At 36.2% G+C, this 19,376-nt stretch overlaps 1 protein-coding gene across 1 annotated transcript in view; it reads right to left on the reverse strand.

Annotated features, from left to right (window-relative positions):
* Window positions 1-19,376, reverse strand: part of Col19a1 (collagen type XIX alpha 1 chain) — a 312,219-nt gene that overhangs the window by 45,474 nt on the left and 247,369 nt on the right. Inside the window, exons 23-36 of the mRNA XM_027928313.2 lie at window positions 18,462-18,515; window positions 17,680-17,769; window positions 16,931-16,975; window positions 16,746-16,823; window positions 14,876-14,911; window positions 14,711-14,764; window positions 14,561-14,614; window positions 12,802-12,843; window positions 9,535-9,639; window positions 9,399-9,452; window positions 9,097-9,150; window positions 4,525-4,578; window positions 3,127-3,180; window positions 769-813 (exon numbers count right to left, since the gene is read on the reverse strand). Coding sequence (XP_027784114.2) covers window positions 769-813; window positions 3,127-3,180; window positions 4,525-4,578; window positions 9,097-9,150; window positions 9,399-9,452; window positions 9,535-9,639; window positions 12,802-12,843; window positions 14,561-14,614; window positions 14,711-14,764; window positions 14,876-14,911; window positions 16,746-16,823; window positions 16,931-16,975; window positions 17,680-17,769; window positions 18,462-18,515 — 819 coding nt within the window. The remainder of the gene's footprint in view (window positions 1-768; window positions 814-3,126; window positions 3,181-4,524; window positions 4,579-9,096; window positions 9,151-9,398; window positions 9,453-9,534; window positions 9,640-12,801; window positions 12,844-14,560; window positions 14,615-14,710; window positions 14,765-14,875; window positions 14,912-16,745; window positions 16,824-16,930; window positions 16,976-17,679; window positions 17,770-18,461; window positions 18,516-19,376) is intronic.

Below are 19,376 nucleotides of genomic sequence, written 5' to 3' on the forward strand. Positions count from 1 at the left end.
GTATAACAAAGATGAACAGGTTTTTAAAAGCAGTGCCAATTTCATCTATGCAAAGCATAAAAACTGCACAAAAAATAACATATCTTTGTTGTTTTCAGAAAGTCACAGTCGGGTTCTGTGCTTTCTCTGGATGTTTGCTGCTTAAATTATTCCTATGAGGAAGAGTGGAAAAGAACCTCAGCTCTGCTGCGATTTGAGCATGGACCCACACGGGGGCAGACTTGCCATGGCGAGAGAGGCCCCTCTCCTCTCCACAGGCACCCTGACGCCTTAACATCTGTCTCAATCACCAGCATCAAAACGTGGATGGTTCTTGTACATTATGTTCAACAGGAGCTATAGAAATAGAAATTCCCTGCATCTCAGACAACATGGGTGGGGATGAACACATATAGCATAATTTTTTTTTTTCTTTTTTGGTATACCAACTTGCGTTGCCAGAAGGGATCTCTTTTTTAAATCCCCTTTATTTTCTGTGAACAAGGATCACTGAGGTAAAATGAGTCTCTCATGGTTTCTCAGGAGGGAACTGCAGAGGGAGGGTACATGCTCTGGTTCCCTCTCATCATACACAAATCTGAGTACTGCACATTAGGGCTGAGCCAAAGGCAGGAGAAACTGGGTTCCCAATGCTACACTGGCTATCATTTATATGTATATATAAAACACAGAAGACTTTATCTTTGAGAGCATCTATATGTCTGACCTCTGAATGATAAGTCACAAGTAAACACATGGATGTTAAGTTTTAAACCTGAAACAACTCACAGGTGGTCCAGGTGGTCCAGGCTTCCCAGGGGGTCCCTCACTGCCCTGCAAGGGATACACAGATGAAAATCAACAGCTTAGACATTCTTACCCCAGTTTATAAACCAGACTGCTTTCTCAGAGAGCCATCATCTGAAATCAATAGGATTTGTCACTTTGTTTCAGCTTTACAGCTTACTCAGTTTGGTTTCTCCTTAAACCAGGAAAAACTCATTCTTACACCACACCCAGCCAGATACTCACTATGAAACCAGACAAACCATCTGATCCTGCCCTTTGGCTTCCAGGGAAGCTGGGAGAAATCTCTCCTCCCTTGTGCACAGGAGCACAGCAAGGTTCCTATAGCTCTGAGATTGTGGCTCGCTGGATTAGCCCTCATTTTGAGCCTTACCTCTACCACCTGCATCTTTTGGAAGCCAGAGGCACCATCTACATAATTTATACAAATTAGAAAATCATAACCCTTGTTATGCCTGCAGGAAAAGGAACTTCTTCCATTTCCTAGGTTCATATCAAACTTTATAACCAAGTCAGATGTGTCTTACTGAACAGAAGTGATGGTGGTTTAACACTGTTTAAGGGAAATGGTCCATACAATTTGAACAGACTCAAGAGAAGTCTAACTGAAAATGAAATTTGAAAAAAACGGATTCAAGTTGAAACTTGGATTTCACTTTTGATAAAACGGAGTACTTATTGGTCCATAGTAAGCAGTTATTGTCTCTTTGGTCTTTAACCAATTGTTCCTATAACTGCACATTGGTTTTAGAATAGTGGCCTCATAAAATCTTTTAAATCCTTCTATTTCAAGGGGAATGGCAAGAAATCATTAAAAATGAAACCAGAGCATAAAATAGAAAGCCCAGGAATTTGAGAGATTTTAGTTCATTTTCAAAATTTGATTTCTTTACCCATTTTCTAATGTCAAAAGAATCACAAAATTTGTATGCTTATCAATAAAAGTTTTTGTATCTGGCTGAGAATGTGTGAAAAAGAACAAGCATATCTTTTCCCAAACTGCTTTGATGGTGGCTCTTTCCCTAAGATATGTCACATTCGGCTGACTGCTGACTGTGTTCTTTGGAGAATTACGTCATAGTTCTCACAGGTCAACAAGGAAAAATATGTGCCTATTGAAAAGGCTTTTCCCTGTCGGACACAATCAAAAGTCATATTTTCATTCATTCTTGTGCCCCTAAGCCCATCTCAGAGTGGAATTCCCATTAACTTCAAAGGCAAGTCTATGACTGAATAATTTCCATAGAGAACAGAGAAAAAAGGCTGATGGCATTGGGCAAGCTGCTCGTGATATTACAGAAAAAAAGTGCTGAGACTAGGATAAGCACATTGTTCCCTTTCACTGGAATTCTTTTGCTCCTTGATGCCATTATATTTCATTTTGCTTAGGGATCTAAGTAGGTGGAAGACACTTATTTCCCCAGTCTGAATAGGTAGCATTATTTCACTCATTTGCTGATCTAGACCAACACTGTAGGGCCAATTTAGATCCTAAACGAGGTAAACCTGAGAAGTCTTCCTGTGTGGGATGCCTCTATTGCTAGTCTTCCCTTCTGACCACAGCAACACATTTGCCCAATTACTGGCCTTTCCAGGAAAGTTCCTTAGTGAGCTTCTCCTGTGACTCTCTAGGGACATAACTTCCAGACTCTCTCATCAAGGCCTTTGGTTTTTGGAATTTTTGTACTGATTGCTATCCAGGTGTCTGGAGTCTTGGTCCTGATAGAGCCTGAATGTTTGTGTGCCCCCAAAACTTATAGAATGAATCTTCAGGGTAATGTATTAGGAGGTGGAGACTCTGGGGGTAATAAGGTTACAAGCATGGAACCCTCCTTGAATAGGATTCATAACTTTCTGAAAGAAGCCCAAGAGAACTCGGTTACTCTTGAACTATGTGAGGACACAGCTGGAAGGTGCCATCCATATAAGAAAACAAATCCTAGTAGCCACAAGATCTGCCAGTACCTTGGTTTCAGTTTTCAGCTTCTGAAACCGAGAAATAGATGTTGTTTATGAACTACCCAATTTATAGTATTTTGTTATAGAAACCTGGATCAACTGTTACTGGAACTCCGCCGTACAAACAACCTCATCTATTCCCTGGGTCTCTGTATCTAGCTTGGACTTTTCCAAATGGCACCCATGCTCTATTTATCTTTTCTCCTCGGAACTCCTCTCTTGTGTTCAGACCACTTTTTAGACTGATGTCCTTCCAAGTCCATTATAAGAATAGCCACTCCCCTTCATCAATTCGTCTCTGGATTTTATGGATCTCTCAATAAACTGTCTCATCTTGCCCTAATACCAATTTTAATGGTAAGTAAGGCTTTTCCTCCATACCTTGTCACCCTTTGCTCCCATGGGACCAGGATGTCCAGTTCTTCCCACTAAGCCCTGTAAAACAGAAAACTAAGTTTGTTATAGAAACAACTAAATGGCCAAAAGGTATTGGAAGTTGATTGCTAAAACTTACACATTTTGAAGGTCATTTGATCCTAATTAAATCAGTTCTACAAGCTTATATTTCTTCAGGCTGATAGAGCAGCTGTATCCCACTGATAAGCCCTTGGAAGGGTAAAATTTGTATTTGTGGTCGCTTTTTCACCTTGGCCAACCACATTTAATGACCTTAATTGGAACCTTTTGATACATTTAAGAATCTAGTCTTGCTGTTTAAATGGTAATTTACATAACATTATGCCTTTCTAAATGAGCGATCAACATTTTAAATACTCCAAGACAGGGCAGAATTAACAACGTGCATATAGAGTTATGTGATCTGCATTTTACCAGTGAAAAAGTAAAATTTTATTTTAATTGGGAATAGAATGAGCTATAATTTTCATGGTTTCTCTCATAACTCTTTTTCATAACTTTTTATTTCACTACAACTTAAAGTCAGGTTTGTTCTACGTACTTTGGTGAAGGCAAAATGATTGAATTATGGCAAACCTGTGATTCAAAACATTAAGTTAGTGAATATGATGACATTCCTAGTTTTGTGGTCAAGATTCTAACTGTAAAGGAACTCTAAGAAAGGAAGAGAGAGAAGTTGAGACATGAACTGGGTAGTTAGATTTAACAAATTAAAATACATTATTTGTGACAAACTAAAAGTTTTATTTCTCTGAAATTCAAATGAAACTGCGTGTCCTGTCTTTAATTTGGCAACTCTAGAACTGAAAGAGAGAAGTAGAAGAGTATGAGGTTGGGTTTGGTAGGTGGGAAGAGATTCTGCTCTAAGGAAGTAGGGGCCCATAGCACAATAAACATGTTTGTGTGTTTGAGAGGCAGTGAAAATCCTGACTACCATAGAAGATTTCTAAATTCACATAGAGGTATAAAAGTAAAACTGATAAATTCTTGGCCCATATTTTCTTTTAGATGTTAATTCTCAGCTATGTAGCCCTCTGAATGTCTCTTCTCAAGGTTAGTGCCAAAAAAATAACTAAAAAATAGAATGCTCTTTTATATCACCTTTCTATTGCAAACAGAAGCTTAATCTCAGCCTGCTTTCTGGTCTGGTAGAGTTCTGATGACAATTCTCCAGGATGCTGACCAGCCTTAAGAAATACTAAATGAAAATCTGAGATATTGGATAACTCCACTTTTCTAGGCAATTACTGGACAATCTACATGCAAGCACCGAAAACAAGAAACAATGAGGAATATTAATTCATCTTGTATCATTTCAACAGGTATGAGCTATGAGTAGAAAAGTTTTTAGCAAGTACTTACAGGGGGTCCAGTAGGGCCCATAGCACCTGGAATGCCTGGAATTCCTTGAAGACCCTAAAAGAGATCATTTATACCATAAAATCTATTATAGGGAACAAAGCATTTTAGTTAACCAAATGTTTTTATTATTGAAAATTAAACAGGAACCATGGTACATATTCTGTATGAATATTAATTTTCAAAGAGTAAAGATGGTGGACTAAGATGCTAGGACATGGAATTTGTGACAGACATACTTTTACCTATTCAGTGATTCATCAAGCTTTTTTGATATTACAAAGCTAGCCCATTAGCAGTAGCATCACCGAGAATCTCATACTATTACAGCATGGAAATACAAATTTCAGATTGGCAGAACACCATCAGAGAAATATATGATTGCACTAAAGTTTCATTCAACTAGTGGGAAAATCGAATATGTTTTATGATATATTTACTTTAGCTGGTCATTTCATTATAAGAAAAAAATATGGTTTATTGGTGAATTCAAATTTGAAATCCTTTTGTAGTTTAAGCATTAAAAACCCCTCCCCTCCTTGGGTTTATAGTTATACTAGATAGGATTTTAAATGCTGATACATTTATACATCAAAGGAGAATTTGCAACTTATATAAGTTATTATATAAGAATTGGTAACCTCTATAATAAATTAATTTTGTCCCTTCAAATGTACCAACAGAATGAATTAAGCAAATGACACAAAATCTGTACCATGAAACATTTTAAAACTATCAAAATCATGATTTAGAAAGCTATTGGATAACTTGGAAAATATTACATAGTGTAGGATATAAATTTTTAAACAATTATAAATGTATTTCCTAAAAGAAGGGGTTGATACAAATTTTTATTATCATGGCAAATAGATAAGTGTCTTATCTGGAAACTTCAGTGTTAGGCATGTTTCAGAATTTTGGATTTTCAGTCTTCTTATAAAGGTAACACAGCACACACTGAGTATTATGTGTACTTCCAGTGGTGCCTGTGGCATTGCTTTCTACTAAAAACGAAAATATTTCTGTAGCAAATGTGATATTCTGAGAGTTGGAAAAACAGATCAGCTCCATGTGACTTCAGGTCAGAGTTCACTGCCAGATGAATTTGCTGTAGACTTTGGGCAAATTTCTGAGGTTTTCAGAGGCTTTTAGGTTTGGATAAGAAACTGCAAACCATAATATTACTGTGAGCAGTCTTTCCTGAGAAGTGGGAATACAGATAACTTTGATCTTTTTAATACTTTTGTGTATTTTCCAAATTTCCTCTAACTTGGATCACTTCTATAATCAGAAAAATATTTTAAATGTCTTTTTATTATTTCAGATGCACTTGTGATCTGTTAAGTTCTAGTCTGAAGAGTTAGGGGTGTAGCTCAGTGGTAAGCACTTGCCTCTCATGTACAATGCCCAGGGCTCCATTCCTAACACCAAAGAAAAGCTCAACTTCAAGATTGAATGTTCCACTCTATGAAGACTTGATTTCCTTTATGGTGCATTCTTTTTCCATTACCAAGACATTCTTTATTATAATATAATTCCTTTTCCTTTTATTGTTATGAAGTATTAATTTCTATATATATTATAAATTTTAGATGAAGTGAGCATGGTAAATCACTGCATGTTTATTTCTGAGCATTCTATAGCACTTCGAGATGCATCAGGTTCTTTGCATCAAGGGTTTCAAGGACCAATTTCAGCCAGGTCTGTCCATCTAATGCCAAATGAGGACATGTGTTACTTCAGGCTTATTCACATGATATAATATGAAAATATGTTGAAAATCTCCTTGAGTATGCTGGAATTCCTTATGAAATAAGTCTTGGGCAAAATCTTGTATATGCATGTGTTAAAAAATGTTGGCATATTTAGGTTCAAGATTCTACCCATCTCCTCGGCAATGCTGTATGTGTAAGGGTGGACTTACCACACGTAAGTGTGGTATACTGGCTCTTTTTAACTTTATCACTTTAAAAATGACTTTATAAATTTACTAATGGAAAGGAAAATTTTCTTTTGGGAATTGCACTTCTAAATGACTCAAAATTATTTTTGCATGTTGTACTATAAATTGCTTTATCTCAAAATAGCTACATTCCTACATTTCAATAAAATTTTATGTGTACATATACAAGATATGTATAGATCATTTTTTTGCTACTGTTAGTCTCTTAGTCTAGAGATGCTGAGTGAGATTTTAGGTAGTGTAATTTATAAGCTTGGAACTCATTAACCTTTGATGACCACGTTAAACTTTAAAATAAACCTCCATTAAAAAAAAAAAAACATTCTCAACAATCTTTCTCTAAACAAGCTGAAATTTTATAGTAAGGGTAAAAGTTACTATGGATGCATAAAGGGCAATTAGATAATTTTAGAAGACAAGATGATTGTTGAAGAAGACAAATACATATTAAAGAGTAAAACAGTCAATTTAGCATATAGTGCCAAACTTAAATACAAATTAAAATTTATTGCATAGATATTCAGGGGTCATTAGAGCCAAGTTATTTCTCTGCTCTGATGTTTTGATTTTGCAAGGCCTAGCTAAGTGGCTACTAAGAATATTTATTTTTCTTTTGCTTTAGTTTATGGCTGAATGGCTGACAATATTTTCCATGCCTTATTCGACAATTATTATCCTGAAATATTGTAAGAAGACTTGCATTACAAGCAAGATTTCACTTTGATGATAAGACAGGGGTCTGTGCCTATTACCATCTTATAAATTGCTATCTTGAGATATGCAATAATCTCTGTGAAAAAAAATGTGGAGGATAACATTATTCTTCTAAGAGCAGTAAGTAAATAGCTAATTTAAAATAGGCAACTCTTTTAAGTTCCCAAACAGATTAAATTGAAGACATTAAAACTAGAAGCCCTTAAAGGGAGGGGCTGTACCACCAGATATTTTTCACTAAGGGTAGAATAGACATTTAAGATTTTGTAAGATTAGAGATTGTGTAGTTAACACAATAGAGCCTGTTGGCCAGCTAAAACTGCATATGTTCTTGGTCAAAGTTTTATTCACTTAAGTCAACAAATTGGAATTTCAGGGAGTATCTGAGTCCATGTAGAAGACAAGATTGTTTGCTTTTATTGATCTGTTGGAGACAGAAAAGATAAAAAGACTATTCCTCTCAAAGGGCCCAACTGAGTCAATAAGTTACTTCAGGTTTATTCATATTACTCATGTGAAGAACAAGGAAGAAGAATATAGTGAACTTGCTGGTATTCCCCACATAATGAGTTTGTACAAAATTTTGTGTACTCCACATCAAAGAGCCCATGGGTGAGCTTAAGAAAGCATACCAAATTAGCAGAGGAATAATAACACTGGATTTCACTTCACCAAGATAGCAGAGTACCTTACAGAATCAAAAATCAATTTCTAGTGAATTTTACTTATATATCCCCGATTTCCAATTATTTCCTCATCTTTTTGTTATTACCTTCTCAATTACCTCTAAAGCTTACTTCTTGAATCCAAGCAGTTAAAAGCTGTTGGACTATTAAAATCCATTATTATGCTTATACTTTAGTGAAACCTTCTGTGGAACTTGAGGAAGCAAAAGCTCATTAACTTTTACTTATTTTGAAAACAAAATGCCTTTAATGTTTTATTTATAGATAAAAAATTAATGTTATATTTCTCATTCTTTAATTTTTAACTTGGGGAAAAAGAAACCCAAACCAAGCCTCAAAGTTTTCTAGAAAAGAATCAATTTTAATTAAAAACAATAATACATGAGGATAATTTGTAATGTGAAATATAACTCCAACTAAAAAATAGATCTACTTTATACCATTATAATTTTCTGCACTAACATCAAGGTTAATATATGCCAGATGGCTTACTTACTTTCATTAAGAACTATTAGCATCAAAACTGTTTAAACTAACAACAATTCATCATTCTAATTGGTTTTTCTAAGAGTTAATGTGAATTATGCAGGACAAGAATGATATCCTGAGCATCACTGTGGCTTAGAGTCAGAAAATTATATCATTATCTCAAAAGCACATTTGAGTTGGATCTTTAGTCCAGGGGGTGAGCAGCTGATCTAAACTAGTCTGCTCAGATCCTTTTGATAGTTTATTTTCTCCAAGATTATGGATATTGAGTAGCGACACAAGCAAACCAAGATCATTAAAGCTGAATCATGTTGCGGGAGTGTTCCAGGGAAGCTTTTTTTGAGTTTTGGAGCTTCCCTTATTCCTAGGCTGGTGCTTCTATTATTCCTTCAATCCTTTTAGCTACCCTGGTTTCCTTTTAGTAAGTTCCCTCTTCCTGTTCCCTTTGTTCTTATTGTGAGAGAGCTAGAATTGTCATCTGCCACATGAAAACAGAAAAACCATAGCTGACATATTAACTTTCTGTCCTGACTCAAAACCTGTACCACTGGTAATAAAGATGAACACATAATTGTTTTAAATGAAAGTTTTGCCATTTATAAAGACCTACTTTGTCTTTTTATTGGTTTTTGCATTAATTCTGAGCTACAGAAAAACTGATATCTTTCCTTTGTTGAGTCAAGTAAAGAGAATCAGCAGTAAGGACTCTTAGAAGACTCTTACCTCTTCACCTCTCTCCCCAGGTATACCAGGGTAGCCGCGCTCTCCTTTGCTTCCCTAGAAAGACAGTAAGTTCAGCTAGTGTATTCAATCATTTTGTTAGCTTCTGGAACAACAACAACAAAAGAACTCTTATCAGGATGCTTGAGGGATGCAATTTGGACTGGGTCAGGGAATGAAATGATTGCAACATTTGCAAAGGGCTTTTACCCCACTTTTAGCCCATATTTTAAAGTAGTGTATTTTAAAATGGGGTTTTCTTTTTTCACCCACTTGAGAGTCCCACAGAAGACAGACTTTCTTACTTTTGGTCCCTCTCTGCCTGGAATTCCTGGAGGACCCCGTGGTCCTATATCACCCTAGAGGACAGAGAAGTAAAAGAACTGAGAGAATGCACTGTGTGTGCCACAGGCTCCCTGGACACTCAGCCAGCCTTCTCACCTTCCTGGTGATGGAATCGTATTTTCCAGGCTCACCAGCACCTCCTTCATCTCCTTTGTTGCTTTTTAGTCCAGGAACATTGGCTTGGCAGTTGCCACAGAAATTCTAATGGGTATAAAGATAAGGTTACTAAGAGACTTTAAAAAGTGAGGTTGATATATAGAAGAAAGAAACTAGTTCCCTATCTCTCACCCTGCACAAAAGTCAAAGTGCATCAAAGACTTAGGAATTAGACCAGAAACTTTACAACTGCTAGAAGAAAAAATCAGGGTCAATATCCCATCATATTGGTGCAGGCACTGGCTTCCTTAACAAGACCTTTAATGCTAAAGAAATAAAACCAAGAGTCACTAAGTGGGATGCCATCAAATTAAAGAGCATCTGCACAGCAAAGGAAGTGATTTAGAGCATAAAGAGAGAGCCTACAAAATAGGGGAAAATATTTGCCAGCTACTCTGACAGAAGATAATATCCAGAATATATAAAGAACTCAAAAAAGCTTGACACTGAAAAACCAAAACCAAAAAAAAAAAAAAACCAAAAACAAATAAATGAACAAAAGAACTAAACAGACATTTCTCAAAATAATAAATACAAATATATGAAAAATATTCAGCATCTCTAGCAATCAGGGAAATGCAAATCTAAAAACTACACTAAGATTTCATCTCACTCCCAGTCAGAATGGTAATTATCAAGAATACAAATAACAATAAATGCTGGTGAAGATGTGGGGGAAAGGTTACAGTGATGCATTTTAGTGGGACTGCAAATTAGTACAACCATTCTGGAAATCAATATGGAGATTACCAAAAAAAAAAACAAAAAAAAAAAAAAAAAAAAAAAACAAGGAATGGAACCACCATATAATCCAGCTATTCCACTCTTTGGTATTTATCAAAAAACAAAAAAGCTAAAAGCTAAAATTAGCACACTATAGAGATATAGTCACAACAATGCTTATAGCAGCACAATTTATAATAGCCAAAATTATGGAACTAGCCCACATGCCTGTCAATAGATGAATGGATTAATAAAATTTGGTACATATATATGGCATTTGCCAATAAATGGATGGAAATGGAGATTGCCATGCTAAGTGAAATAAATCAGACTCAGACAATCAAGAGTCAAATATTTTATTTCATACATGGAAGCTAGAGCAAAATAAGGGAAAAGAAGGTGTGTGAGAATCAGATATCAAAGAGATAGGGAAGATCAGTAGAGGGAGGAGATAGGGAGTGATAAGAGGTGGGAAAGGGGAGAAAATGTGGAATTAAGTTAACAAAAATCATGCTATGCGCACATATACATATACCACGGTGAATTTCACCTTTATGTATATGTGGAAAATACCAATCAAAATTAAATGAGCAACAGGAAGATCAGTAGAGTAGAGGGAGGAGAATGTGGGGAGAAAGGAAGGCAGGGAAAGAGGGGGAACAGGGATGCAAATGGAGTACATCAAATTTCAGGTATGTATGGTTTTGTTAAAATGAACCCAACTATTTTGTATAATTATAATGCTTTAATAACAAAATAAATTGAGTCTGAAGGATAAATGGGTCTGCTAGAAAACCTGACAGAAAGTAGCAGACCAATTAGTACTTGTTGAAGGAATAAAGAAATATTTTATGCAGTCAGGGGTTTTCAATTTAAAAAAGTGAGGTTGATTGAATTTGAAGTTATAGTTGTACTTCTGTCAGAAATAAGTGATGTAACAATTGCAAGGTCACTCTGTTTTCAGAAACTTATTTATCCAACTTGGAAAGACTGTCTTTGCAGGGAAAAAAATTCAAAGCTTATTAGTAATATCTGTGATATTGGTGAGGGCTTATTTAAAAAATATCACTCTTGATAATATTTAAATGGAAAGTTCCAGATAAATAAGGAAAGGATCCATAAGTCAAGAACAAAGATTTGAGTTTCAACTGCTGAGCAACATGTTTAAAGAGGGAGGTGGTATTAAAGTTTGGAATAAACAACAAGATTACAGGGAACACACAACCAATGACTTAAGTCATTAAAAGGCAAAGAAAAAGCTGGGAAGAAAGGATTTCTCCTTTGGTAGACAAATTAGTAATTCCACAGGGCTTACTAGCATTTTATTTGTCAGTGGAGGCACTCATGTGAATAAGTCACTTGAGTGACCTGGACTTGACTCCAACGTCAAATCCAAGAAAAGACAGAAAATCTAAGTGGAATTACCTTTCTGTTGCCTTCTTTATAACCTTTAGCTGGTCTGAAAAAGCTTGCATTTATGTGTCTGAGCTAACAGGACAAACATAAGACTTATCACATAGCTAAAGGAAAAGGGTATGTGAAAAGCCCTATAAAGACTTATTTTTAAATAAATTGTTGGAATCAGAATATGACCATGAAAACTCTAAACCCAAATACATACATAGAACTTGAGTTTATTCATTGATTCAATTCAATAAATATTTCTGATGGTTTATAATTGTGCAAATCATTGGACTAAACCCTAGGAACATAAACTAAATCATATATACACATCTATAGCGCAAGTGTTTGTGTGTGTATACATATGCACACTGTCTATTCATCCATACAGCAATAAGGGATGAGCATAAAGGACAAGATTTTCATCTAGAGTCACTCAGAGCATCATGAAGAAATGATAATATAACCTTATTCATTTATCAGCCCTCCAATCTGTTTTACAGATAAAATATAGGAAAGTATTAGGGAAAAAAATTGTAGCAAGATTGATTCTTTATGAGCTAGATAATAGGTAGAGATAATTTTTATTTAACAGGATGACAGGTGTTAGGACAATGGTTGGCTTTGGAATTTTATAGCTCATTTTGTAAAATCTAATGACATAAAAAATTCAGCCTTGTAAGCTAACTGTTTATTGAGCAGTGCTGGTTTTCATCCTGGGACTGACCAGGGTGATACAATGAGAAGGATTAAATTTTATAGTAGTGAGCCAGGGTGGGTAAATGCCCATCAAAGGAAAGCTGTTGTTCCAGAGGAGAGTGTGATCTCTTCAAGAGGGTTAATGACATTGTTCCTTCCCTTTGGTTTGTCTGAGAGCTGCACACTCCATTTCCATACCCAAAAGGCTGATAAAGAAGAGAATGGGGGAATACAGATTATTTTTACTATTTTAAAGATGTTCTCCATTTTAAAAATGCCATTTAAAAACCAGGCCAAACAATTAACTCAATTTCTAGTAAAGATTTTCTTTTTAATTTTTTTCTTGGATATTAAACCATAATTTCTTACATAACAACAGAATACCTTGAACAAGGCCCCGATGTCTCCCAAGAGAGGAAGGGCAATCTGTGGTTAAAGAGGAAAAAAAATGTTATTAAACTGTTATGAGTTGGATCTTGATGTGTCTCCCAAAGGTCAGCTGATGGCACTATTGGGAGCTGGTGGTACTTTTCAAAGGTGGGACTGGTGGAAGGAAGTGAGGTCACTAAAGTTGTGCCTTTGAAGGGTATACTGGGAATTTAGCTCCTCCTCCTCCTCCTCTCTCTCTCTGCTTCCTGGCCACCTGCAGGTGAACAGCCTCCCCCATCACCTACTCTCCTCCATGATGTTCTGCTTTGCCACAGGTCCAAAGTAATGGGCCAAATGTATATGGATTGAAACTTCTGAAACCATGAGTCCAAATAAATCTTTCCTTCTTCTCTTCAGTTGTTTATCAGGTATTTTGTCACAGTGATGCAAAGCTGACTAACACATACACATGTACATAAGCACAATACAAAGCAAGAGTATAACACAATATAGATTTATTGTTTTCAAAATGCAATGTCAGTTGAGATTTGGAGCATGGGGCTTCTAAGGTCTTACTGTCAGGATAATTGGTTCAACATTATGCTTCATGTCAAGTAACTGACACTGACACTGACAGAATGCAGAACTATTTTGAGAAATATTCACTATTCTTCTTCCATGAACATGTAAACTCATAATTGTTTTGATTCTACATCTCTACATTTTCATGACATGGCAACCTTTATTATTGGTTTTAATACTATATAAAGATAAATCATTTATTACAAGGAAATCATTCCTCTGCCAAGCACATTATCAGGCTGTTAGAAACATGAACAGTACAGGATAAGTTTGCCTTGTTCTCACGGAGGTTCAAAAGAGCCTTCAGTAGGTGGAAGTGATGGACAAGACAATCACAAAGGAAACTTGGGCTATGTTTTGACCAGATGTCTTAAAATGTGCTTTCTAAGAGACACTCTATAAAACCAGGTAATGCCACAAGATTCCCAGATGAGCCACACATATTCATTTGATTGTGGAGTTAAAGTAAGGTCATGCTTGCTTCTGCATGCGTATTACAAAGGAATCTAAAGCCCAAACAGTGTGGGAGGTAGAAAGGATTTGTGAGGCTTAGAAATGAGAGGCCAGATTTGGATTTTGTTACACAAAATTCTTAATACAATGTCAAGTACCATATGGCCTCTCAAAGTATAACCACTGGGTCTGTGGCTATTTAAAGGGATTTCATGTCACTCAAAGCAAGGTTTAACCTAAGAAAAAACTTTAGAACACACATTTAGTGCCTAAACCCCATTTTCCAAGGGCCTACTCAAGCCAGTTTTCATAATTTAATCTATCTCAGCATTTTAAAGCCATAGAACCAGTGAATGTGTACCATAATGTAGGTAACTTACCTGCAAACTTTCATTTAGAAAAATGAAATTCATTTAGTCAACAGCATTAGAAAGAATAGAAATTGTGTCTATATGTTTTATTTCAATTTTCCATGGAACTGAGATATTATACGCTAAGGCTCAGCCTGGGGCAAAACTGTATAGCTGAATTACACCCTTAGGAAATAAGCATTCATCACACACACACAAATGCTGACCCAGCTTGAATTTTTTTCCCTCTACAAAATAATGGGGATAAACAAAATCACCAAGCAGTCACTGAACATTCTAATTAGTTTGGACAGCAAAATTTGCGTGGTAGGCTGTTTGGCTTCTGGGTGCATTAATGATACATAAATCAGGAAAGTCTGTGTACATACCGGGTCACCCGGGGGACCTGGCAGTCCTGGCTTTCCATCCCTTCCGGGAGCTCCCTGAAAATAGAGGCATCATGTTCAAATCTTTGCAAGTTGGGATAGTTGCAGATTAAAACAGGGGTTGGGGAAAGGATAGGTAAAGAAGGTCCTTACATCATTTCCTGGGGTCCCTGGAGTTCCTGGTAACCCAGGGAGACCTCGAGGACCCTGGAAAGGGAAGAAAATGAAAGTAGTTATTTAGGAGAACAGTCTTTCAGTAATTTCCCCAAGAAAACAAGTTAGATTTGTTGTGCTGGATAACTTAGTTAAGTAGCATACCTGAATACCTGGCTCTCCAGTTGGTCCTTGGGAGCCCTGAGTAAAATGAGATAAAATGATCAAAATTCTACAGGAATTCCCATGAATTATCCAGCTGAGACAAAAGACTAAGTACTGTAATTTGCTTAGTGGAACAACAACATTTGCCACCAAGAACACTCTGGTAACTGCTAGCTACAACTTTGGGTGGTAGATAAACACCTTACCAAAAACCTGTTGCTCAGATCCCTGGAATGTCTCTCATTCCATCCCATATGGCTGCACACTCAAGAGTACAGAAGCAACATATCCAAATTCCACCTGACCAGAAACCTTTTGTTCCCTTTCTGCTCACAGGGATAACTGGCCAGGGATACCTTTCTCTCTCATTCTACTTTGAGTCTTTTCTCTTTGAAGAAATGACCAGAACTAGTATTTGGTGACAGGAATAAGAAGTAAAGCCTCAGGTATTGTTTTCTACTTTTAGAAAACTGGAATTTGGAGTAAATACAATGAGGCTGAGATGATCAGAGAACATATGATACTAGTTTTATCCCTATTAAATATCCATGGACCACTGAACTAAGAATTTACAACCAAAGCCAAGCAAAGCACTAGTTTCTTAGCAGTTGATTTCAGTAACTGTTCACTGATCTTTCTTATATTTTAAAATATATATTAATATCACTGTTATTATTAAAGCCTTTTGTTCCATTTCTGTCTATACTGTGTCCTTAGTGATTTTTTCTTTAAACGCAATACCTCCTTAATAAGTTCATGATATTTGTACACACATAGGAGTACACATATGGATGTATCTGGGTGTATGTGTATGCATGTTTTGTTGCTTTTACTTTTTTTTTTTTATCTAAATAGTCTTTTACATTTTGTCGTTATGGTTTGAACATCTCCTCCAAGGTTCATATGTTGGAAACTTAATCCCCAAATTCAATTAATGTTTGGAAGTGGGGCTTTGGGAGGCAATTAGGATTAGATAAAGTTATGAGTGGAGCCTCCACAATGATATTAATAGTTTTATAAAAAGAAGGTGAAAGACCCAAGCTAGACAGCTCAACTATATTACAATGCAACAAGAAGGTCTCACCAGACGCTAGACTTCCCAGCCTCCAGAACCACAAGCTAAATAAACCTTTATTCTTTACATATTACCCAGTCTCTGATATTCTATTATAGCAACAGAAAATGGACTAAAACATTTCCCTAGAAAATCAAACACTAATGATATACAATATAACCTATCACTATCTATGCTTTATTTTATTTTTTATCACAATGTCAATGTAAGGCTGTGATATTGTGATATAATAAAAATATGTATTTGGTCTCTGCCCTTGGTTTCTGACACAGAGTGTCACAAACCCTTGCAATATCCTTAGCAATATTGTTAAAGCATTTAATCTTTGAATCTGATTTCTGTCAGAGAACTCTTAATATCTTGGAATTTCCTGACAATAGGAATGTCTTTTGTTCTATTGAGGTAACTCTTTATATATACTCCATCACTTTAAACATTAACTTTTTATTAAAAATAAATAGTAATATTTAATAACACAATATGGGGTATTCATATCATCTTATGGACATACATTTGTATTATCTAGTATATAACTATAAGTATAAAGGATTAAATGATTGCTAATCCAAAATCAGTGGATCTATAATCAGTACGAAGAAGTCAATCAGCAGTGAACATTCTGTGTACACTAAATGATGGACCTTCAAAGCCCATCGGTCTTCTCTGGTTAGTGATCATTTGTATTTCCTCCTCTGATCTTTGTTTTCTTTTCTCCTTACTGAGACTTGACATTGAATTTTGTTTCATAATAATGAATTCAACAGAGTATCAAGAGCCCAGCTGAATTTTACTTACTGTTTTGCCGGGAATTCCGGCCCCTGGTGGGCCCATGTCACCTGGGGAGCCCTGGACACCTGGCAGTCCTCTTTCACCCTGTGAAATGAGGTGCTTCTGTTAAGACAAGGCTCAAGAGACATGGCTTTTTTGATCTTATTTTGCTCATTATTGATTTTTTAAAATTATCTATAATATTTTAATACCTTTGGCCCACGTGGACCAGGTGCTCCAGGATTTCCATCTAATCCCTAAAAAAAAAAAAGAGGAAATACATTTATTTTTCTAAAAATGTTTTAAAAAAATCTTAGAAAAATAGTTTTAATTGCTGTTCACTTTACTTGAATGAATCTTGTTTTGTAAGAATAAGGAATTAGAAACAAATTTCAATAGGTTATAGATTTTGTATAGTTACTTTAAAATATGAGGCTCTTATGTATAAACTGTCTCATATTGAAACTTATTATTATCCTCATTCTTGACTAACATAAAGGGTTCAAAGTGATGCAGAAAAAAAGGCATATGAAACTGGATCACCAGTTTATGTCCTGGGAAAAGTCTGGATCACAGAGACATTTTCTGCAAATGACAACCTATGGTGACATCTGTAAAACCTCCAGAGGGAAGTATCAGACAGTTCAGTTTTAAGAGAGTGTCCAAAAAGGCTTATGCTTTAAAAGCAGTGTACTTTACTTGGATCCATAGGTCCCTACAGAATCCATGCAGAGGATTCAGGGGGTATATGAATCTTCCACATCAAAACATTGTGTGCATGTATATTTCTTCAGAAGAGAGGCTTTGCTTGCATTGAAGCTTTAAAAAGGTTACAGCTGTGATCTAAAGTTGTTTCTTCTTTGATACACTTAAACTTATACTTGTGCTCTCAAACTGGGAGCCCACATGTAGTCATTAATGAACTTCCAAGGGAAACATTAGAAAAAGAGCTGGTACTTACTGGTTCCCCTGGCAGGCTTTTCCCTGGAGGACCGGCCTCACCTTTCGGACCTGGAAGCCCAGGAGGGCCTATAATCCCACCTGGATCTCCCTGAGGAAAACAAGATGAGATTCTTACTTTGTTGCTCAGGTTTGTGATGGGAACTGGGGAAGCAGTAGTTTTTACTGTTTTAAATTGTCATCATAACCAGGCAAACTTCATTCACTTATCTATTCACTCCCTCAATAATATTTACTAAGTGCCTAACTCATACTAAGCACTATCCTACTTATGTCAAATACATTGAGATTTTGTAATGAGTTATGGTGCAATAAGTTTATCAGTATCATGCAACATAGATGTGTATAAATGTAGGCACAAAAGGGTGTGTCTATTCATAAGGTTCTTTGGATGATCTTTGTTCTATTTCCTAATAATGACTCCACATAAACATGTTATTTCCATGTATCATTAATATGCTGTTTCCATGGAATTCCTGAATGATGAAGAGACTTCTTAGGTCTATACCAGAATTGGCAGTTAAGCCTGACATGAGTCTGACTCCTGGCATCTTCATCTCTAAGTTGCTTCATTTTTTTCACATGGCATTTCTATGCAAGAATCAGGGCAGTGGCTATGCATGTCCCAGGAGAGCCATTCACATTGTCTTCTAATGCAAGGCTATTCCAGGTATAGTTCCACGAGCCTGTGCTGTCCTCTCACCTCCCCAGTGCCCTTAAGATCCTTGGTCTGTTCCTCCTACTTACCTTTTTAATAGAGAGTGAATAAAATGTGAGCTATACCTTTTCTCCTTTGATGCCTTGTTTTCCTGGGATACCATGTTCTCCTGGCAATCCCTAAAAAATTCAAAATTAAAGGGAAAGAACAATGAGAACATCTCTTATGATAACATTTATGTATGCAAATCTTTTTCAAGAGAGCAGTTTTAACACATTATCTACAAGGGAATGGTTGATTTTGGCTTGTTAGGTTAAAAACATTAGTTGAAAATATGTAAATTGTTTCAAGTGAATGTCCCTGGAATGTAATAGGTAAGAACCAACAACAAAGGAGAATTGAAATATCTCAGCCATACTATTGCCAAGAAGGAGGAGAAGGATGGTGGTTGGTAGCCTCACACCATGATTCAACCAGACAATAGGGTGACTAAGAAAATAAATTTTTATTGTGTTTTAGCAACAGTGGATCTTTTCCTTTTGATTTTATTCTCTTTTCAGCTCCTGCTACTATCATTTAATCTCACTTGAGCATATTGTGGCCCAGCATTTTCTCTCTTTTCTTTCCACAAGGTACCTTTGTAGTGGTCCATTAATTGGTGGTAGGGGTAGGGGGTAGCAATAAAAAGCTTTGCTCTGTGAATTTAGATGTATAAAGTTCAAGCTACAATAGGAATGTTGATCAATAGGCCCCCAAAGGCTCAGGCAGTGAGCATGGTGAACAGAGAAAGGGGTCATGGGCTGCTCCCAAGATGATGGAAAAAGGAGAGATTCTTCATGTTGCCTAGAGATAACTAATAGTGGTCAGTTAGTGACAGAGGAGTTGTGAGCAAGATGTTTTTCCTTCTGTTTAAGTGTGGATCTTTCTAATTTTTAAGGAAAGGTATAGCTCTCAGCTCCCAAGTTGTCAGAAGGCCATGAAGCTTGTTTAAGGGCCAGAAAGCTAATCTGGGGGAAGCAATGGAAAAATGACTTTAAACA

The sequence above is a fragment of the Marmota flaviventris genome, chromosome 6, assembly GCF_047511675.1.
Source record: "Marmota flaviventris isolate mMarFla1 chromosome 6, mMarFla1.hap1, whole genome shotgun sequence".
Taxonomy (NCBI): Eukaryota; Metazoa; Chordata; class Mammalia; order Rodentia; family Sciuridae; genus Marmota; species Marmota flaviventris.